The following is a 22,952-nucleotide window of genomic DNA, read 5'->3' on the forward strand; positions in this document are numbered from 1 at the left end:
TCTATATTGTATGGAAGGTTGACAATGCTGGTTTGACAGGAGAAAACCAAATAACTCAGTATTTAGCAAAGAATCAAACCTGGGTGAAAAGTCAAAAAATTATACTGGTCTCTTCAATATTTCCATTTTCAGGGCAGCTTATAAACTAGACACACAGGAAGAAGAATAAAAGAGTTAAATTAAAACAGACAACATTTCAGTAAATTGGAACAAATGCCAGTAGTGACTAAAAACCAGAGTCAACTGATTAAACAGACTTGAATAGATTTTTTACCTGACACCAGAAAGACATAAGAGTAGGTGTCAGGTGAGCCTTCCTGGGAACAGTATTCCATAAGACAAGTACCACAAATGAAAAAGCTGTTGATCACCACCCACCAAGCCTCCAGAATTGGGGCAATCTTGAGGATGATCTCAGCATTTGAGCAGGTTCACGCAGGTTGGGCTGTAGATATTGTTTCAAGATATCAAACGCTTTAAAACTTGCATTTTGAGTTTTGTTTGGAAATGGGCTGGTGAGGGGTTCTGAAAGGCTAATTCTGGTCAGTAGTCTGCAAGCAGTGTTTGACTGCCTCATTGACTTTATGGGATACAACAATCATTGTCTGGTGAAGTATGGGCATATACGCTCCAAAAATGTGAAGTACATCAGCCTCAGTGCAGACATCTGAATTCTATGCCATTACTAGCTGCCTATTACAGTATGATGGCAACTGCCCACTGGCTACATTTCGGAAGAACTTTTCTCGTATTTGGCATGGCAATGCAAACTGGCTGTTGCGCTGTTAAAAAAACCTATCATTCAAGTACGTACATGATGGTACTATATTAATAACAAATGGGCTTCTAGAGTTTGTATCCTGGGCTTATAGAATCTGTTTTGATTTGAGGAAATCTGCACAACCACATTCAACATTTGTATATGAGTGCATTCAATGAAATGAGCAAAATACACCCAAGCAACCCCAAAAGGCGGGGACCCTAGCCCCAAACAAAGCATCTTCATTTTAGAAATACAAAAAAGCAGGCAAAATGCACCTGCACCCCCCCAAGGCAAAACACCCCCCCTGTCTTTCCCCATGCCTCCTAACTTAGGCAGCAGCAGGGCCTGCTTTGCTTTTGTTTTGTTTTTAAAGAGAAGGTAGAGTTCCAGCTGGACACGGGTGGCGCTGTGGATTAAACCACAGAGCCTAGGACTTGCCGATCAGAAGGTCGGCGGTTTGAATCCCCACGACGGGGTGAGCTCCCGTTGCTCGGTCCCTGCTCCTGCCAACCTAGCAGTTCGAAAGCATGTCAAGTGCAAGTAGATAAATAGGTACCGCTCTGGTGGGAAGGTAAACGGCGTTTCCGTGCGCTGCTCTGGTTCACCAGAAGCGGCTTAGTCATGCTGGCCACATGACCCAGAAGCTGTAGGCCGGCTCCCTCGCCCAATAAAGCGAGAAGAGCGCCGCAACCCCAGAGTCGGTCACGACTGGACCTAATGGTCAGGGGTCCCTTTACTTTTAGAGTTCCAGCTGCACCCTCTTCTTTCCTCTGAAGACTACCTCTGGGCTCAGTGAGACTCTGCATTCTGGGGAAAGGGTGAATGACTGCCTGCCTGCACTTCACTTTCAAGGCAGCTAAAGGTTAAAATAAACCCTGAAAAATGTTCTTAAAATTATAAAATTGAGGAGGGGCAGGGGGCTATAACAGGTGCAAGGAGGGTGTTTGTGGGCACCGCTTGGGGACTCCAGGAATCAGTGTTTGCATAATCAACTAATACAAGAAGAAGCCTTGATAGCTTTAGATTTCTATCGTTACTGATTTAAGGCAAGACTTTACTCTTCAACATTCTTTCTTTCAATTTAATCATATAATCTGCATAAAAGACTGATAAAATATTGCTTTAGCAGAGACTAGTACCTCCATTGAATAAAAGGTGCTGACTCAGGTCAGTCCACTGTCCCTAGTGCAGCAATTGTGTTTTTCCTCACGTCTGTTTCTTTTCTCTACAAACTGTGATTTAGGAGAGAACAGCCCCTATAAAAAGATGACAGTAACAGCTGAGCACTTTGTTAAGACACTGCTTACTTAAGCAGTTCAAGATAAATAGCATAAACACCTACTTAACTTTTCCACTTACTGGAGGTCATTTCAGAGTCTGACTGTGTGAACAGACCTGACAAGAGTTGCTCAGCTGATTTCTAAAATGTTTTTTCCTGAGAGTTAAGATAATGAAGATGTGGCTTGTTGGGGTTTTGCAATCCCCAGCTTACCTGTAAGAGTTCTAGACAGATGTGATGCTGGTAGACATGGTTGCTTGAATGAACACTTTGTTGGCTGTTACCTAGCAAGGAATTCCTTTCCTGGAATGATAGGCGCTTGTTCTAATAGGTAATTTTTTTATTGTTGATACATCTACTCTATAGGAAGGGCTGTGTGTACTTTATTAAAAATAGATTTTATTTTACTAACAGGTGACAGTGCAAATTGGCATGGCCACTAAAGTTTCAAAGGTTGAGAGATGGTCTAGAAGAGGCCACAGTTCTCAGGATGTCTGTGGCCTCTTCTCACACCATACTTCCCTCAACCCAGGACGCTGGTAATTTGCAGAGCATTCTCACACTGGTGTAAAACCTAGCCTTTATTTTTATTTTTTGTTTTAAAGTCTGCTAGTGATGGGGAGGGGCCAGGAACTTTCTCCCTAAACCACTAACCACTGAAAATGTTAGTGAGCTGCTTTTGAGCTAACATGCATTGTTTACCTAGTTTCAAGCGTATTTACATAAGAACTAGAAATTTTATTAAAAAGAAAGAAAAGAGCAGAACTGTGGCTATTACCACATTTTGTGCTTTTTTTATGTGCTTTGCAGAATTGTATGTTCCAGCCCTGAGTATTTCTCCATCTTCACCACTTCTTGCAGAATATCACCAGGCCTGGGTTATATAAATGTGCCTCTCACTCTGCAGAACCTTGAACTTACGAATTTATTTCTGTTGTGTTTCTGCATTTGGCGAACCTGGGAAAACAATTTATATGTTCTTAGAAAAAATTAAAAGCTAAAGTCACATTATTTTGTTAGCAAGTCCATAAAGACAAACAAAAATACATAATCATTTCTTTAGCACTTATGCCAGCACTGTTCCCCCTTCTATCTTTAGGTCAAATGTGGTAGCTGCAACACTCCCAAACCTGGGTTTTTCGACTTTGAAGGAAAGCAGAAATGGTAAGTGGAAATACCTCATAATTTCTATGTACTTTCCCCCAGCCCAGTCCTTTAGATAATTTTCTTTAGAGGATGTTACCATTTTTGTGTTAATTACTGAATGACTCTTGGGAATGCATTTTTATTTTTTGCTCCCCTCATTTTCCAATTTAAAAAATGTGTACAGTAACAAACTCAAGGATTGTGCAGCTCACATTCTCAAAAGGCTCAGGATTTCCCTGAGTTATGCCCTGCAGGTCACTACCCCATGGAGCCTTATAAAAATCTGCACTACCTGGAGCCTTGAAAAACAGCTTTTGGGGGATTTTAAAGAGCCCTGTCTGAACTGTGATTAATGCCCAGGACTTAAATGAAATAGATTAAATTTAGAGGGGCACTAACAGTGCATGTGCAGAAGCCTGTTTTGCATTCTTTCTGAGCTGGAGAAGTACTTCTTGGGGAAATTGTGCTCTTTTTATCATACATCTGAACACTAGCAGACAGGATGAATTAATATTCCAAAGTGATAATTAGTGAGCTTATATTCTCTCTGTGGATGGAAAAACGTTTCCTGAGTATTTCACTGTGGAGCTAAACAATTTTGTTATAAATTTGCTTTAAATTTATATTAATGTGACCAATATTTGACCAGTCAGTGGATGAAACTATTTTTGCATGTCAGTGTCAAATGACTAGCATCTGAATCGGGTACCGGCTGCATAGGTGACTACTTCACCACCATTGTGAGAGAGAAGAAAAGCTCACTATGGATCTTTTTAAAAAAGTCTCTCAAATAATGATTTCAGCAGCTCTCCTCTGTGGAACCACCAAACCTCTTTCTATGAATCCCTGCGTTCAAAGAGTGACTTAGAAGGTTGCCCCAATCTAATTAGAGCAGTGATGGATACTATAATGGATTAATTATGGATGTGAAATTAAGTATATAAGCCTGACCAGGGTATTGAATTGAAGGTGGGAAATCCAGAGATAAACACATTAACCTCTACTGAGTAGTGGATCTTCTTTCCTTACGTCTATGTCCCAGGGAAGCTTGGAAAGCATTGGGTGATACAAGTCCAGAGCAGGCTATTCGAGAATATGTCGCTACTGTGAAGAAACTGGACCCCACTTGGAATCCACAGGTAGGCATATATAATCATCTTTCAAAAATTCATTGTGTAGCTGAATAGGCCATATAAGGCAATGTCCTGCCCTCAGGTCTGTGAATTTTGTCCATTTTAATCAGGATGCAAGCAAATATGGGCTTTGCAGCTGGGGCAACTGAACACTTTCAAAGTAAATGGGTTCCTTGTGGGCAATTTCTGTCTCTCATGTCTAATCCACAGTGAAGTTTTTTAGTACCACTGGCCTGCATTACTTGCTGAGCCTAGTAGCCACGCACTGTAGTTTATCAGTAACATAATGTACTTCTTGTTTTTGCTGCCTGACTGGGACTGAACAAAAAAGAAGTTGCCTTCAGCTTGGAGGTTGCTGTTCGCTACTGGCTGCCTCTTGGTGGATCACAGCGTGTGTAGCCTTGGAAGCTAAGTAGCTAGGAAGTATAATGCTAACTAACTTGGAGGAGTTACTGGTTACCTCAGACCTGTTTAGCAATAAGTGCAAGTAGTTTTCTTTCTCCAGTCTCCCAGTTGTCAAGGTCAATCCTATATAGTCAAACCTTGGTTGTCGAACACAATCTGTTCCAGAAGCCCATTTGGTTTCCTAAATGTTTGACAACCGAGGCACTGCTCAAGTGGAAGCCGCTTCAAACGTTTAGCTTCCAAAAAATGTTCAAAAACCAGAGCAGTTACTTCCGAGTTTTTGGCGTTGGGAAGCTGAAACGTTCCAAAACGGAGGCGTTCGGGAGCCGAGATTTGACTGTACTGTACACAAGAAGCTGGCGCAAAGCAAGCTCAGCAGAAGTTAAGCCAGTGTCAAGTCCACCAGATCCAAACTCTGTTCAGGCGTGGGGCTAGCAGTGGCTGAATTGGCCTAAGGCTGACAAAGTGTGGGGGAGCCTTTAAAGTAGTGTTTGAGTTCTAACTAACCAACTGAGCTGTCAACCCCCCCCCCTTTTTTTTTGCTGGCTTCACTTGTGCCGGGTTGCCAGGTCATGTGACTGAGCTGAATGGGCTTAGGATCTGTCTAAATTCCCCCACCCTGGTCCTCCCCCACCCCTTTTTCAGGGGCAGCTTAAGTTTTGCCAACCTTGGTTCTATTGGCTGGTTGAGGACTTGAGCCAACGTAGGCCTAGCTGAGCTTGGAACCTACCGACTCTTGCTACAAAATTGCTTCTTAAATATACTTTTGTGAATTTGCGAGCAACTGGTTTTACGTGCTGTGTGTGATCCTGTGTTACTATACAGTCGTACCTTGGAAGTCAAATGGAATCTTTTCCGGAAGTCCGTTCAACTTCCAATACATTCGGAAACCAAAGTGCGGCTTCTGATTGGCTGCAGGAAGTTCCTGCAGCCAATCAGAAGCCACAGAAGCCCCGTCGGATGTTTGGCTTCCAAAAATAGTTTGCAAACCGGAACAGTCACTTCAGGGTTTGCGGCATTCGGAAGTACTTTGCTTCAAATAATTTGTGCACTTCAAGCATTAAAACTGAATACTGTATTCAGAAACCCACAGAGAGATTTTTCTGAGCATTTCCTTTTAATACTTGAGACTCCCCTGATGATGCCTGATCCCCCTCAAAGTCTTCCTCTGAGGTAGTAGGCATCACAGGGCCTGCCCAAGGTGAGCTGTGCCTCAGTTCCCTTTGGTCAGTCAGTCAATCAATTTATTACAGCAATGGAACATAAGTAAAATAAAAGGTGTCACTGATAGTGGCTAAATTTCTATCAGTAACTGAGAAAAGGAGAACAACTCACCATTTGAAACAGGAAGGACCATCTTCAGGGGCTAACTCAGGCTTACTGTAGCTCTATATAATTTTTTGTTTTTGTTGCTTTTGAATCTGTTTTGCTTTGAGATTCTGCTGTGCTCTGTGTGTTTGTTTTACCTTTGGACTATTGACTATAATTAATTGATTTAATTCTTCTTGTAGTTTGAGCTGTGGTGCTTGTATTTTAGCATAAAGCACTTTGTATAGCACTGGATTTGAAGCAGGAAGAGCTTGACTAAGCAATAATATTAAACAATTGTAAACTTAATTTGCAGCCCTCAGAAGTTAAGAAGTATTAAATAGCCTAAGGCTTGAGCAGGTCTCTACTGTTGGTGTAGCCAGTTATTTTCTTCTAACAATTACTGTAACTACAAATTATTTTATTTGAAAACTGTATGTTATATCCTGAAGGTATATTGTACTACTGTGCTGTCAAAATTACTGGAGTTACTGGAAAGTTGGTAAACCAGACCTACTCTGTTCAGTGATTTCTTATTCGGAAATCATTGCCCTTTAAAATTGCATTGTAGTTAGCTAACATTTAGGCCACAAGAGGGAGCTCCGATTCTAATAGTGAATGAAAGTTCATTTGTCATAGCGTTGTGATTCTTTCATAGCAATTGTTTACTTCAGATTTTAATTTAGAATTTTGTGGGGACATAGTGTAAGTGGGTTACCTGTTACCTCTTCCTTTTATGTTTAGAACTTCTACTGATTCAGGAGTTAAAGATGTATTTGGCCAAACAAAAGGTGGAATGGAAAATGCTTATTGCTTTATCTTGTTCATCTTTCTGTTAAGAGCCTAAGTGCCTTGCTTGATCTAGTCCAGCAATCTCATTTCCAAAGCAGCTCACGAGACTCTGGGAACTCATAAGCAGTGCATGAAAGTGGTTGCCTTCTTTTCCCTTCTTGTCTCTGTTGATGGTTTGGTTTTATATTATTTATTGCATTCGTATATCACCCATACAACTGATTTCTTTGGGTGGTTTTACCTTCATAGTTTCTTGTGATTACACCTATTTACCGAGTTTGAACCTTTTAGAGAGATAATATGTATTTAGATAATTTCTGCTCTGCACTTGATCTATCAATAGTTTTCTGATTTATTGAGAAATTAGAAAAAAGTGTGTGTAATATTAGGGAAGCAGGATGTGACCTTGCGTTTTCAGCTGGTGGTGTCGAGGGGGAACATGGAGAATAGCCAGTGTGCTGTTAGAAACTTGACAGGCTTGAAAGTAAATAAAGCAGTGGTAAAAGCTCACCTGCTTAGGGCACAACATAGACTTAGCCTATAAATCCTGTGTTGAGGTGTTTTTTTTCCCATTTTCCTTTCTGTATAACAGCCTCTAGAGGGCAGTGTATCATCAAGTAGCCAACCAGCCACTGCAGACAACTAAAATAAAATGTCTGCTACAGTTGAAATGTTTGAAGTTTCACGGACAAATAATTTCATAATTCACTAGAACTTCAGCCGTGATACTGAATAAATAATGCTGAAGAAAAGCAGTTTCTTTCTGTGCTGATAACACTTGTGGATAGTGCTGCATTTATAGCAATGTTGCAGCAAGAAATGTTTAGGTAGCAAATAGAATGGATTGTGTTGATTTAGTTAGTGGCTCACAGTGCCTCCCAACCAAATCCACAGATCGAAGGTATCTTAATCATTTTAGGTTGCCACTTCTCTGCCGCTTTAGAAAGCCTTAAATGCAAGAACAGTTTCACCAGCTCTGTTGCCATCATGTAAAGAATTGACATTTTTCCTGCATAGGGAAAGCATTTTTACTTGGCCCTATCCTTAACAAAATAAATTTTAAAAATGCATAATCTATATCTATAACCACACTGTGATTTAAACAAAATGGAAACTGTGTGTTGTGTTCTGGATCTTGGGTTCCCCAAAATACAAACTTTTGGGTTCTATTCAATGCTAGTGCTACTCACAGTAGGCCTATTGAGCATGGCTAACTTGGGTCCATTACTTTCAGTAGGTCTACTGTCAGTAAAACTTAGTTGGATATACAGTAATAACCCTGTGGGTGGGACTGATCTAACCAGCCCTGTCAGTAGAAGCCCTGTGCAATAACTTCTACTGCACAACCGGGCTTTCCGCCCTCTCTTCCCCCTTTGCACTCCCCAAAATTGGCTCTGGGGCATTGGGAGAACCTTCAGAACAATGTGTGCAAGAGAGGAGATATCATTCCTCCTGGCAAGCAGGCCTAATGATTGAAAGAGCGAGGCGTTCAATTCCACTCTGTCTTTAAAATTATTTTAAAGTTACAGGTTTTTGTTGCAAGCCCATCTCTGACTTTTCATTGTAAAATGAGAGCATTCAAGATAAAAACAATTTCTCAGTGATGAAAATTAACGTAAGATAGAGAACACTTTGTTGCTGGAAGAGATGAGGTAAATACAGTGTTTTAACAAAGCTGTAGCTTGCAAGCAAACCAGACTCCACATGTCTCTCTAGTTTGGTCACGCAAACAGATGCCACGTTGTTAATCTGTCCAGCGAGCCATCATCTGCAGTGAGGAGGAGAAATAGAGGTTTGGTCAGGATTACCAGAGGTTGGGAGGAGAACAAAGGAAAATATGTTGGGTCATGGCCTAATTTAATCTATGGCTTCTTTTATATCCTGCCTTGTATCTTTATTTTGCTAACACAAGAATGACTCCATTAATGATACATCATTTGCAAAGAAAGCCAGCTCTTCCACATGCTACTATTGTCAGTACTCCCATTGCGTGCATGTTTTGTATATAAAAAGTTGCTCGTGTTATTTAAAGCAAGACAATATTTGTGTAAAATAGTATCTACATTATGTAGAGGGTCTTGTTAATTTTGGTGTCTGGCTCAGATATGTTTTTAAAAATTTAATTTGATAAGCTTCATGTATGTTTCAATTTTCTGTTGTTTTCTGATATAAGTGGTCATAAGGTGAGGCTTCTACTTAAAACTTACTGTGTTTAATATTGTTTCAAAACCCACCCATAATGTTTCTGCACTGTACGATCCTAATAAATGCTTCCTAGTTGTTTTTATTCCTTTTTAAGCTTTCCAATATGAAATATGTATAAATATGCATAACAATAAAATGCCAGAAACTTAAAAACTTCCTAGTGGAATGTCTCCCCAAATCACCTGTTTGTTATCTTGCAAAATATATGGAAGGTTTGTTTCTGTACAAGCAACGACAGTTTTGCACATGTTCAGCATGTGTGCAGCTGTGCACGTGTGCATTGCCACAACTTAGAAGTGGCAGAAAAGGGAGTGGGGATGGAGCAGGCTTATGCGTGCTCTGCCAACACATGCGGGGGTCAGGAACGCAACTCATGCACAAAACTGTTGTTGCCTTCATTTATTGTATTAATTGCTGTTAAGTGAGCATGAGAAAGACCCTTCAGAAACAGCATATATTCTCATATAGTAACTGGCAAAATGTCCTAAATATGATTCTCTAAATAATACTGTAGTTAAAAATACAGTTCAGCCTTTGCTTACTTCTGGATTGTGAGATACGTCTGACAATCGTTCAAATTTCAGGACACACCCAGTAGGTGCATTTTCCCACTGTTTCGTGAGCTGATCCATTTCATTGGACTATATGACGAGCATGTGTCATTATGTGCTACGCAACTGACAGCACTTGCCTGTGTTCTGACTAGGCCGGATGGCACAGCAGCTGTGGTACTTAGGAAAATTCTGTTAGAGTCTCTATTGCTCATAATACTGGAGAGGAAGGTGTTCAAGAGGCTTGTGACTATATCTCACAACCAGCTTCTCTTCCTTGTCCTCTGTGGAGTCATTGCCTGCTGCTGAATCTCCTCCTCCTGAGTAGCGCTGGAGCTGTCTGGCAGCCAAACGGGTGCTTCTCCAGAGACTCTGGGCTTCTGGTTGCATTATGCTGCTGCCTTTGCTCATGAGGCATGGGCGATGGGGTGGGCAGGGCTCAATATGGAGTGGGAGGAATTACTGGGCGCCAGATAAGGCATCCCTGAGATAGGGCTCTTCAGCCTACCTTTGAATTACTGTGGATTCCTCTATATCAGTGTTTCTCAACCTTGGTCTCCAGGTACTGTTGGACTACAACCCCCATCATTTCTAGCTAGCAGGACCAGTAGTCAGGGATGATGGGAGTTGTAGTCCAACAACAAATGGAGACCCAAGTTTGAGAAACACTGCTCAGTGTCTTCAGTTGGCGTGGCGTTCCCTGCAGGGGCCCCCCCAAGCCTCTTCCTCTGACAAGATCTCTCCATGATCTGGGTTGGATATGATCCTTTCATGCGAATGTTCTATCATTGAATTAAGGTTGAATGGAATTTTAGATTTAAAATGTTACCGGAATGGTTTCTGTTTTGGCCCTGTATCAATAAGCATGTTGTAGCAACTATTCTTTTTACCTAGTGTTCTATGCTGGAGTTATCAGTTGCCTTACAGATCTCATTCTGTCAAGCAAAATTGTCAGATGCACTGTGTGTCACAACATTAGCAGGGCTATTTCTTTCTTTCCCACCACTCGAATAGGTTAACTAATTTGACAAATGACTGACATTTTCCCCTCTACTGCAGTCACAATTTGCACTGAAGTACCCATAAACACCAGTAGCACAGCTCAACTGTTTCCTAGTTTCTTCTGAGGGCCATCTCAAACCATAGGTTCCATATAGCAGGAAAAGAATGAAATGCCTTTTTGCAATTAATGTAAGTAAAACTGCACATGGAGGTTGATCTCTTTAATATTTTTTTTTTTTTTTTAAATTGGCCTGGGTTTATAGGCTATTTGTTAGTTCTTTGATTTTATGTCTCTTTAAATTTATGGACTCTTAACTTTTATTTATGACAGGGCAGTCATCTTCATTCTAGCAGTTGATTGAAATAAATTACTGCCAGACCAGCTACTGGAGTTTAAACTGACATGATGTAATAATAAAACTTAAAATAATAATAAGTAATAATTAATAAACAGATTTGCACAGGATAGGACCTTTCCTGGAAGTTCTTTCTTTCTGTTAGATACCAGCTTGCATGGTTTTTATCTTAAATTTCTCTTACATTTAGAGAGCAGTCCTGGACAGAACAGCGAAGCAGCTGTTGGATGCTTTAGTCCTCCCTCTGTGGGTGGTGCAGTGGTGGAAAGATCTGGCACTGTTGCCTTTCCATGGTTGGTGAGCCTGAAAACAAGGCATTGGGGGGAGGGGGTGATCCTGGATGTACCAGGTATAACCTTCCCCTTCCCCTGAGATTGTCTGGGGTGGTTTAGTAGAATGATGTGCAATTGGCCTAGTGTTTGCTGATTTTTGAGTTCAAGCAGAATAGGTTTTTTTGCAATACAGTGGTACCTCGCAAGACGAATGCCTCGCAAGACGAAAAACTCGCAAGACGAAAGAGTTTTTTGTTTTTTGAGTTGCTTCGCAAGACGAATTTCCCTATGGGCTTGCTTCGCAAGACGAAAAACGAAAACGTCTTGCAAGTTTGTTTCCTTTTTCTTAAAACCGTTAATACCCAGGGTGCATTGCTTGAAGAGGTGCAGTTGCAACTTGACTTCGAGGAGCAACTCATAGCACGCGGTGTGGTAGCCTTTTTTGAGGTTTTTGAAGATTTTTTTGAAAAAATTGAAACCGTGCTTCGCAAGACGAAAAAACTCGCAAGACGAAAAAACTCGCAGAACGAATTAATTTCGTTTTGCGAGGCACCACTGTATAACCTTCCCCTTCCCCTGAGGTTGTCTGGGGTGGTTTAGTACAATGATGTGCAATTGGCCTAGTGTTTGCTGATTTTTGAGTTCAAGCAGAATAGGTTTTTTTGCAATATACAATAAGCAGCATGCTTTTTTTTTTTTAAAAAAGTCTTCTATATAAGAACCTGAAGTACTATAGCTTGCACCCAGACTTTAGATTCTAAGGATTTTAGTTTATTGCCCCCAAATGCTGGCAGTGTTGAACATGCTGTTTGCAGCATAGTGAATAGCTTCTCTCTAAGCCTGCTGATAAAAGGTAAAGGTAAAGGTACCCCCTGCCCGTACGGGCCAGTCTTGACAGACTCTAGGGTTGTGTGCTCATCTCACTCTAGAGGCCGGGAGCCAGCGCTGTCCGCAGACACTTCCGAGTCACGTGGCCAGCGTGACAAGCTGCATCTGGCGAGCCAGCGCAGCACACGGAACACCGTTTACCTTCCCGCTGGTAAGCGGTCCCTATTTATCTACTTGCACCCGGGGGTGCTTTCGAACTGCTAGGTTGGCAGGCGCTGGGACCTAATGACGGGAGCGCACCCTGCCGCGGGGATTCGAACCGCCGACCATGCGATCGGCAAGTCCTAGGCACTGAGGTTTTACCCACAGCGCCACCCGCGTCCCACAATCCTGCTGATACCTGGGTTCAAATTTCCACTCAGCGGTAGAGCTCACTGGGGAACCTTGGGCCCGCAGGGTTGCTGCGAGGATAAAGTATGTGTGCATGTTCATGAACCATAGAGAAAGGACAGGATAACAATGAAATAACATAATTGCAGAAATGTAAGTTCCAAAAATACCTTGTTGGGCCCTTAAGTAAAAAGGAAAAATATATTTTACTGGGGCTTAGGACACAAGGAATGAAAGCAAGCTTTCAAAAACTCTTTCAGGAAGTCATTCGTATTTTAATAATATTTGGGAGGCAGGTGTGAGAGTACACACACATCCGATTTTCTTTATCAAATTTTAAAGTGGAAACTATTGTGAGAATTTTAACTGTAATGAATTGGAGCTGTAGCTCATTGAATGGCTTAAATAGTTGAAAGGATAGTTTGCTGAAAATGTACAGTTCTTCATTGGTCTTTTGAAATCATTCCAAGTATTAATTCTTGCCCAGTCACTTGGTGTGGCTGTTCACTGGAGCCAAGGAGTGCTGCTGAGAACAGAATATTAAAATGGGATGTTTTTGATAGAGGCTAATAGAGGTCTGTGACCAAGGTACAATATCCTTTTGTAAGAGGTGGATTCACAGAAGGAGTCTAAAATGGAAGCCTCTCTTTGAGCATGCTTATTTTTATCATGTTTACATGTAAACTGATATCTTGTTCTATAAAAAGTGTCAAGTACTCTGAGATGTACCCACATTTTAATAAAGGAGGATGCTTTTATGGGGAAATCGACACTGTTTTAGGCATTCAGGATGTGGTAGTGTGAAGTGCAGCAGTGTTACCTACAGATACAGCCCTTTGGAATGACACTCATTTCATGCCTCATTAACTATCCTGTCAAAGAAACACTCTGTATTGTTGTGTCCATGTTCTCCTAATAAAGACAGGTGTGTATCCCCTTATTTTAGAGACTGCAATCTTGGGCCACCTGATTTCCAAGGTGGTGCATTCTCTCTCTCTCTCTCTCTCTCTCTCTCTCTCTCTCTCTCAGCATTGGTTTTAACTAGCAAAGTAGAGGTAGAAGCAATTACAGCACACACTATTAACCAACTTCAGATCTCCACCCTGGCATGTAATTGTGACTGTCAAACACAATTAGTGTCTGATCAAATTTGGTTCCTAAAGGAGAGCTGGGTCATGACACCGGGATAGAAAGGAGGGGGAAAGGGTACCTGAAACTTTAGGAAGGTTTTCATCCTCCTCTTCCTGTTCAGTAAAATTATGCAAAGAATCTAAGTTCTACTGTTTAATATCAACAAGAAACTAGCTCTTCCCTATTTAACTGACAGACATGGTTTTCTTCGTTTCTATTATTTGCAGTAAAATAATGACCACTAATGAATGAATGCTAACAGTCTTCTGATATTGCCATAGTAGAATATTTTTTTATTGCTGTTACTACATTTCTTCTCCGTTTATCAGTTCATCAATCAACTGGACTGGGTGGACAGGTTTAAATCACCCAGCATTGTGAAGGGAATGATAACCACCGATCCCTGCTCAATCAACTGATGAGTAGGGGTTGGGCGATGTGCATCCCCACTGTGGTGGATAAAGAAGCCACCCATTAAAAGAGCTGCAGTTGGGACATTCAGTTCATGTTTTATTTTTATTTTCTGCCAATGCTGCACATGTCATTGCCAGCAAAGTCTTGGAGACCGGAAAAATGCTTGGGGTTCAGTGGTTCACAACCCCTAACATTGTTCTGTTCTGTTTCATTTTACCCTAATGTCCACATCTAATGGGTATTATTTGTATGAATACAAGATGTTTGTATTCAGTCTGCTTGAAACAAACTACTTTGCTTCATCCTGGAATCACGTTTTAGTAGGATTACTATAGAAGAGCAGTTAATCAAGAAGGAAGGTAAAGACTCGTTCTCAGAAGACCTTGCATATCTTCTTACTTGTGTTCATTGTTGAGTGCTGTGACATTCTTAAATCTTCTAATCAAGGAAGAGAACAAAATTTTATCATTTTAACTGGTTTCACTTGAGTGTATTGTTCAGAAGACTGACTGGTTCTTAGATAATTCACGTAATATATCTCAGAACTACTTTGCTGAAAGACGCATATGTATGCATTTATTTTGCCACTGAGTGGTTCTGAGGAACCTCAGGATTCCTGAAGATGCATTTTGAAAAACTCTGTATTTAATTCATCAGTGGATACAGACTTCATGTTAAGAGTACAGAGAACCTTTAAGGAAATGCTTGAGTTACTGAGGTTTTCTTCCTTTATATAATGCTTTGCATTATAGCCATCCTCTTCAAATATTTGATTGTTCAATCATGATTTGATTTTAATTCTGTTAGAGCCTATAATTGTGTTTGAGTTGCTGTCTTTTAAAAAGAGAAGATTGAGCTAAAATGGTTGTGGAGGCATTGGACAGTGTATTTAATGTGTCTGTCATTATATGTTAACCTCTGATCTGGGATACGTGGCACCTCTTTTATGCTTGACAACAATTTGGAAGTATATTTCTTGACATTGTGTATAAAGGAATAAGAGGGGGGGGGGAGAGAGGCAGAAGTGAATTAATGATGTTAGAAAATACCACTCCCTGCATTTTCATTCCATTTGGAATACAGCTTTCAAACATGTAGCCCTCTGGAGCACCATTGCCAATGACAGCTAGTCAGGATCTGATTGTATCCTGAATAAAGCTGCTCCTTTTATTGAAAAATACACTGTATTAAGCCAGTAATGGGAACACTTTGCTGTACTTGTTTTGAGTGAATCTATATGTTCTGCCCAGTTCCAGATCAATTTTATTAGCTTAATCTCTTCCAGGAATACAGGAATGGAAGAGGATTTTGCAGGACTGTGGAGTCTAGATGAGTCATGCCATTCATAATAAAGTCACAGGTGTGCTCTTATTGAAGAGGGCATTGAGTTAGAGGTTGTCCAGACTATAGCATGCCATGTGCTGAGCAGAGCAGGGGTACATTAGCAGACCAAATAAATGTTAATAAAACAAAACATGAAAGTGCAGGGGAAAAGCTCAGACACATTGAAAGGCGTAGTAGGAAGAGATTGACCTGTTTTGGGGAGGGGGCATAGATCGTTTGATGGAAGAGTTCAGGCTTTGCATGTACAGGCAACCCCCAGTTTGCATGGGGGTTGTGTTCCAGGTCATCGTGTGCAACAGAGGAGCATGCATAATCCCATTATGCCCCGCCCCTGTTCTTCCCCCTTTTTCGAACACTTTCAGTGTACATGGGTGTGATCACGCATCAATTGGATGTGTCTAAATCGGTCGTTTTCTCTACCAGGCTTAATCTTTGGCATCTCTAGTTAGAGATCTTAGCTCACAGAGCTGGGAAAGATCTTTGCCTGAGATCTTTGAGAGCAGAGAGGCTGCAAATTGGAGCTGACAGTTCTGTTCTCGACGAAGATTCAGTCTGACATCATGTAAGGCACAATGATGGTCAAATCAAAAAGAGGGAGTCCAGTGTAGACATGTCCTCTAAGTAGCCATTACACCTGGGCACTGATGCCATGAGTACACAGTTTCTTCCGGAATATCTTGTGTGCTATACATTTGAGAAGGAATATACTATACAGTGGGCCATAGTACAATGCTGAAGCACATGGCTTGCATGCAGAAGGTCTCAGGTTCAGTCCTTGAAAAGTTCAATTATAAGGATCAGTCAGAAGCACTGTTGGAGAGCAGCTTCCATTCATGCCTGGCCTGGCCTGGTATAATAGGCAGTCCCCTATACAGCTGTGTAATAATTTATATCTCTAAGGGCTTATTTGCATGATGAATTATTCTTCAGTAACAAACTTGCAACTTGTTCATTCTTCAGTTTCTTTATACAATTGGGGTTTATTTAAGCTGTTCAAGAGGGCGAAAGTGCATCTAGAACTTCTTACTCCATTTTACTTCTGAAAAAGTAATCACACAACATTGCAGGTTTGCAGAGATGGGCGCGTAGGTCAGCATTAGAACTGACAGCAGGAACACAGTGACTTGATTTTCTGGATGTAGCTGATTTGGGAATGTGGCTAAAACACTCGTTTCTTTTGCTTTCAGCAAGCACCATTAATTTGTTTTTTATTTATTTATTTATTTAAAAGAATGTGCACACTGCCCCCTCATGGGGGTGAAGCGGCGATCCTAGGAAGTAGCCTGTGCTGATTCAGGGCTCTCCTCTGGGTGCCGCCATTTTAATTCTTAAGAGAGAAATTTGAGGTAAAAAATTGGGGACGTATTTTCAAGAAATATTTTTTTTAAATTAAGGAAAGGGAATTAAGATTTAAAAAAATAAAAGATGGCTGTAGCGGCAGTGGGCTTCTCCAAAAAAAAGGGTTTTTTTTTTTTGAATATTATTAAAATATATTTTCCAGCAAGATGGGGGGGGGCACGCTGCACTCTCTTCTCTTCCGGGGTGTCCTCCGTCGCATGGCCTCCCTCTGGTCCCCGGTGTGCTCTTGGCATGCTAGCCGCCAGGGAGGTAGGCCTGAGTCGGACCTGGGCTTGGCTGTGCGATTTGTCACGGCCTCCCAGGCCCTCCTGGTACTCTCCTACCTCTACTCTTTCCCTTTGGCGTCAGCGGCAACAGTGGCAACAATGGTAAGCTGGGGAGGTTGGGGCTCCTTTTTCCTTCGGGTTGGCGCTGCTGGGCCGTTGGCCAGGTATCCTCAGTCCCAGTTCAGCCAAGGTCATTGCCGGGGGGCGGGCGGGTTCTGGCGGCTAACCCGGCTGACACACCAGGCACCCCCGGTTCGCCTCAATGGGCGGTGTTGGCGGCGGCAGTTCTGGCGGCCTGGGAGCCAACCAGGCAGCGCAGTTGATGCTGGCTGCCATCAGGAGCTACGTGCCACCGTGGCGCCCACCATTTTGCCTCGCTGGAAGTCCACTGCCCCCTCATGTAAAATATTAAAGCAGTGTTCAACAAAATAAGCAATAAAACATAAAATGTCATAAAAACAATACAAAATGATGATAAACATGTCTGGCTCAGCTTGAAAAGGTTTAAACAACTAGCCTGTCAGCATAAAACGGTATTCAAGAGACATCTGAAAATTGCAGTGAGGATGCCCATCTCACTGCTGGCTTAAGTGATGAAGTGAGTGTAGCAAAGTAACTGTTTTCTGTTTGGGAACAATATTCCCACTTAGTGTTCAAACAATTTCTACTTGAATATGCACAGAATATCACGGTTTCTATCAATCTTTCTCCACCTTCTTCATGAAACGGTGACTGTGCTTTCTTCTTGTGTTCTTCGTGTGACAGTTGGAGAACTGATATTTTAATGTTTGTTCTTTCAGATAGCAGAAAAGAAAGGAAAGGAGGGGAAAGCTGGGTTTGGAGGCCCAGTTGTCAGCTCACTGTATCAAGAAGAAACCATCAGGTATATTTTCATGGCTTCATTTTCATTCCGTGTTTGTTTAGAATATCAACAAAAATGATAGTGCCTCTCCAGTCAGATAATAAATGGCAGGAATGAACTTTCAAGGCCCCCTAATAATTTAAATCAGTAGCTGTCGGTATTGCTGCCAGGTACTATTTTTTCCCTGGTGTGAAATGTTTGGGGAGGGTGAGTGTATGTTTCTGTGTTTCAATTACTGTTCAATTTTTTAATACTTACCAAAAACCTTTTACGTTATTTCCCTGGAAAATATTGGATAGGTACTGTAAGGAAGTTAACATTGGGACTCCATTTTCATTTATAAGCTGTATTCAAAAGCCTTTTTGCACCTGAATGTTAATAGCTAATGCTCCAGCTGAGAGTAATTCCCACTAATATTGTTGGATTTACTTCTGATTGAACACATGGAGGTTTGTGTTGCAATCTCATTTAGCAGAACTGTTGTTTTAAAGTTTATAGTTGAAGATTCACAATCAATATTGCTGGCCAAAGTGAATAAAGGTAACATATTTTAAAACTTACAGTGTAAAAGTAAGGTTACTAATTGAGGTCAGCATTAGAAATAAAAATGTACAGTGGTGCCTCGCAAGACGAAATTAATCCGTTCCGCGAGTCTCTTCGTCTTGCGGTTTTTTCGTCTTGCGAAGCACGGCTATTAGCGGCTATTAACGGCTTAGCGGCTTTAAGAAAAAGCAAACAAACTCGCAAGAACTCGCAAGACGTTTCGTCTTGCGAAGCAAGCCCATAGGGAAATTTGTCTTGCGGAACGACTCAAAAAACGCAAAACCCTTTCGTCTTGCGAGGCATTCGTCTTGCGAGGCATTCGTCTTGTGGGGCACCACTGTAAAAGGAACTAAACTGAGAAATCTGTGTTGATGCTATATCAGTGGTGTCCAAACTTTTTTCAAAGAGGGCCAGATTTGATGAAGTGAAGGGCCGTGAAGGCTGACCAAAGGGCCAGTAAGCTTTTTTTAGGATTGAAGTTGTTGAGCTTTTTTTAATTTTACCCTGAAGTTGTTGAGGTTTTTTTTAGGATTTTAACCCAGGAAATAAACTGCCACAGGCGTCAGATTAAACCGACCAGTGGGCCAAATTGTGCCCCTGAAACAGACTTTGGACATGCCTGTGCTATATGAAAGTTGTGGTGAAGTAAGGGATGCCAGGAAATGGAAGATCTAGAATATTCAAATTATAGAGTTGGAAGAGGGACCCCAAGGGTAATCTAGTTCAATCCCCTGCAATGCAGGAATCTCAGAATGTGGTGCCCCATCCAATGTGAAAACATACTGGAGTTCTTACAGAAGTATCAGTGTTGCTAGCACACAAAACACACATGTTGTTTTGAACTAACAAAGGCAAAATAGTGGGACAGTCAACTGACTTATTTTTTTTTTTGCCGGTTAATCACTCCTTTTTCTATCCTCCTAAATGTGAATTACTGTACCTCCAAAATTCACCATTGCAACATTATGTGCAACACCTTTTCACAGGTACTGGTAGAAATAGCACAATAATGGGAAAAACCTTGAAACACCATTGCAACATTATTACAATAAAAAAACTTATTCATTAGCTTCATGTTTTGATTCATCTTGCAGGTGTCTCAGGCTTATTTACTTCAACACCACTTCTGTGGAGTCCAAGGATTGATAGCTAACCCTTTAAATACAGATCAATGTGCATTTAATGATTTTAGCAAATGCAGATATTGTGGGGAAGGGCAACTGTTGAAGAGGGTACTATGAAAATTGAAGGAAGGTGGTCTGGTGTGTATGATCCACATTCTGATATATTCTAATGGTAATAGTATGAATGGAACCATTAATATCTTTATGAGAGTTTTCCCTTTATTTCCAGAGCTTTGTTATATTTATTTTCTTGAAGTTGTAATATAAAAGTTGAAAAACAAGGGAAGAACAACTGCAGATAATTTTATAAAGATGGTCCTACTCCATTGCATGCCAGAACTGAGAGCCAGATTTAAATGGGTGAATGAAGGATGAAATTTTGTGGTGACTGGAGTTCTTCTGCAGTCATATGCTCGGTGATTTTTCTTCAAGCTAGAAGATTTTCAGTCTAAGCAGTAATAGGAGGGTTCATCCACAGCAAAATATGTTCACTTGAGTGTGTTGTATATTTGAGGCAACTGCTTACATATAGTAGAATCTAGGCCATCTTTCCATAATAGAGAATTTAATACCCCCCTACCGATACACACACATTCCACCAATCTTAATCAAATGCTTTTAGACTGCAATCCTTTGGGCCGTGGAAGAATAGTCAATGGAACGGGAGGAATTCACATCTCTGAAGTGGACAGTGGAATTCAGGCTTGAGCTTGACCGGGTATAGAACAAAGCAATTTTATTGCCTTCAGATTTTTCCGCATCTCCTAGGATTGCAGCCTTAGTGAGCCACAGAATTGTATCCACTTCAAACTGACTGTCAGCTTCTGAAGATTATACAAGTTGAAGTGGCATATATGGCAAGAGGCCACATTGAACAACTCCAGCTTGAACTACAGTGCCCAGAGCAGACCAGAGAGCAATTATTTTGGAAAGTTTCTCACAAATGTGTCATAAGAGGTTGTAGATGTGGCTGAAATTAGGTGGCCTTAGCCATGTACCATGTGAAACAGTCCTCTGAACACTCCTAATTTGTCCCACCGCCCAGTCATCCGGACTTCTATCACCCAGTGCTCTGATCACAATAATTGACTTTTTTCAATTATCTATTCTGTAGCTGTAGATCATGATTGTACATTTAAGTAAGCCGGCCCATCAACAGTATTCTTTGGGCACTGTAGCTTCAAAATGAGAAGATGGGAAGATTGGCTAAGACTCAGGATCATCTATCTGGCTGTCCTTTTGTCAAGAAGCAAACTTAGCATCCACCAGAGTAAGATATTTGACTCACAAAAACAGCAGAGAGTATTAGATTTATTGTGACATAAGCTTTCATGGATTAGAGCCCACTGCCTCAAAAGTGTTATTTTTAGTTTTCTTTACACAGCCCCACAGAGGAATTGTTAACAGTGGGTCCAAAAGGCAATGAAAAGCCAAAGGTAAAAGTTAGTTACCGTAGTTACCGTATATACATGAGTATAAACCGTCTTTTTCAGCACATTTTTTATGCTGAAAAAGCCCCCCAGGGCATATACTTGAGTAAGGTGGGCAGCGGCGGCGAAGGGACGAACAACCCGAAAGGAGCCCTTTCTCACTGCTGGTTCCGCCGCTGCCACCCACCTTTTGCAAGGGCAGGCACAGGAGCCGCGGTTGGGGGAAGCGCTAAGCTGCGCTGTTCCTCTCCCAACCGTGGCTCCTATGCCTGCTCTTGCGAGTGGCAGAGGCGGCGGCGGGACGAGCGGCCCGAAAGGAGCCCTTTCTGGCTGCTGCTTCCTCCTCCTCCACCTTTGCGGTGGAGGAGGAGGAACGAGCAGCCCGAAAGCAGCCATTTCTGCTGCTTGTTCTTCCTCCTCCGCCGCTGCCACTACCACCAGGTTTGTGGTGTGGTGAACTGGCGTTTTACTCGAGTCAGTAAGTTTTCCCAGTTTTTTGTGCTAAAATTAGGTGCCTCGGCTTATATTCGGGTTGGCTTATACTCGAGTATATACGGTAGTTAGTTTTTGAATTTATACTTCACTTCCCACAACAGAATGTCCCACAGCAATTTACAGGAATAATTTACAGAAACAAAATGCTGTAATACAGTAAAAAAGACATAAAAATATTTATAAACATAATCAGAAAAACATCCAATCATTGGTGGTTCCAAAATGCCCAGTGAAACAAAAACATTTTTGTCTGTTACAAGAATGATGAACCAGTTGCCTCCCATGTGGGCCTCCCAGTTTTATGCCGTGCTAAACTGTATGCAAGAACAGATGAATGACTATTCACAGCAGTAAAAATGGGACAAAATGCCATCTTCCTAGCTTTGCTATACTAATACCTTTTAGTGAGAGAGGAATCTTTGGGGCTGTTTCTGATGGTGGTTTTGTACTAGCAGAAAGCACTTTTGTGCACGCGAGACAGACCATCTGGTTTTCACTAATCTCCCCTACCTATATGCACCCATTTTCTATTGTGAACCACCTTGGGATCTTTGGGTGAAAGGCAGGATGATGATGATGATGATGATGATGATGATGATATCGATGTCACACTGTTCCAGAGAGTCATGCAGCCTTCAGGAGCAATTTGGGCAGTGCAAAGCATTGTAGGGGAAAATCAAGTGCCCTGTCTTGTACAAGTCAAAGTGCTTTTAGTTACCACAAAACCACTATAGGATATAATATAACCCATGCTCTTTAACTTTAACTTTAGTAAGCTACCTGAAAAATACCACCCCTCAAGCTCCTATCTCATTTCTTTCTGGTTAAGTGTCACATGAAGCCCTTGAGATGTTGAGCTCATGAGCCAGAGGTAAAAATTATGTGAACCATATCATATTGACATGTTATTCTTTTGCCACCTTTTCACTACTGGATGCTAAGCTTCAAGTAGTTTTAGCTCCATAATCCTATAAACAAAATAAAAGACAGGATTTGGATTAGTTCTAAACCATTTAAAGTATATATTATTTGTATGTATTGTATTTTCATCATATGCCATCTCCTACCCTGATATTTTTGTGTAGGCCTCTGGGTGCTGTTCGAAACCAAATGCCCTGCTTTCATTTTTAGCTTTTGGATTCATACTTCCCAGGTAAACTGATTTTTAAACCAAAATCACTAAACTAAAATACTAGTTTCCCACCCACAAAAACATTGGTGGTTTCTTGCTAATTTCTGGTCTCATCACCAAGCCTCAATATCAGTAATGCCTCCTTTCCCCCATTTATAATGACCTCAAAAAGTACGTATTTTCCCCACTATTTTTCTAATTTGTTTTGATAGTTTGAAGATTAAAAGTTGATAGAGGTTAAGTGTAGGTTTTAATGTGTTTATATTAAATTAACACTTCAAACTTAGCTATTTTAAAACAAATTCACTATAGTTTAAAAAATATATATCTGATTTAAATCAGAACTCAGTGTTCTTTTTCAAATGACCCGTTTTTATTTTCCTTGATAGGTCTGGCATGAGAGATGAGACATGTGAGAGAAA

The 22,952-nt window shown here is 41.2% G+C and overlaps 1 protein-coding gene and 1 long non-coding RNA gene across 2 annotated transcripts in view; one reads left to right on the forward strand and one right to left on the reverse strand.

The window, feature by feature from the left end:
* Positions 1-22,952, forward strand: part of ACBD6 (acyl-CoA binding domain containing 6) — a 99,484-nt gene that overhangs the window by 8,051 nt on the left and 68,481 nt on the right. The window contains exons 2-4 of the mRNA XM_081012310.1: positions 3,142-3,206; positions 4,231-4,327; positions 17,745-17,827. Coding sequence (XP_080868436.1) covers positions 3,142-3,206; positions 4,231-4,327; positions 17,745-17,827 — 245 coding nt within the window. The remainder of the gene's footprint in view (positions 1-3,141; positions 3,207-4,230; positions 4,328-17,744; positions 17,828-22,952) is intronic.
* LOC308480695 lies at positions 1,969-6,133 on the reverse strand. Its single transcript, XR_013988238.1, has 3 exons — positions 6,062-6,133; positions 2,964-2,999; positions 1,969-2,019 (listed from the first exon to the last, which is right to left on the reverse strand). It is a non-coding gene; the product is annotated as an uncharacterized lncRNA (long non-coding RNA).

The sequence above is a fragment of the Podarcis pityusensis genome, assembly GCF_964106645.2.
Source record: "Podarcis pityusensis genome assembly, chromosome: 6".
In the NCBI taxonomy this organism is placed as follows: domain Eukaryota; kingdom Metazoa; phylum Chordata; class Lepidosauria; order Squamata; family Lacertidae; genus Podarcis; species Podarcis pityusensis.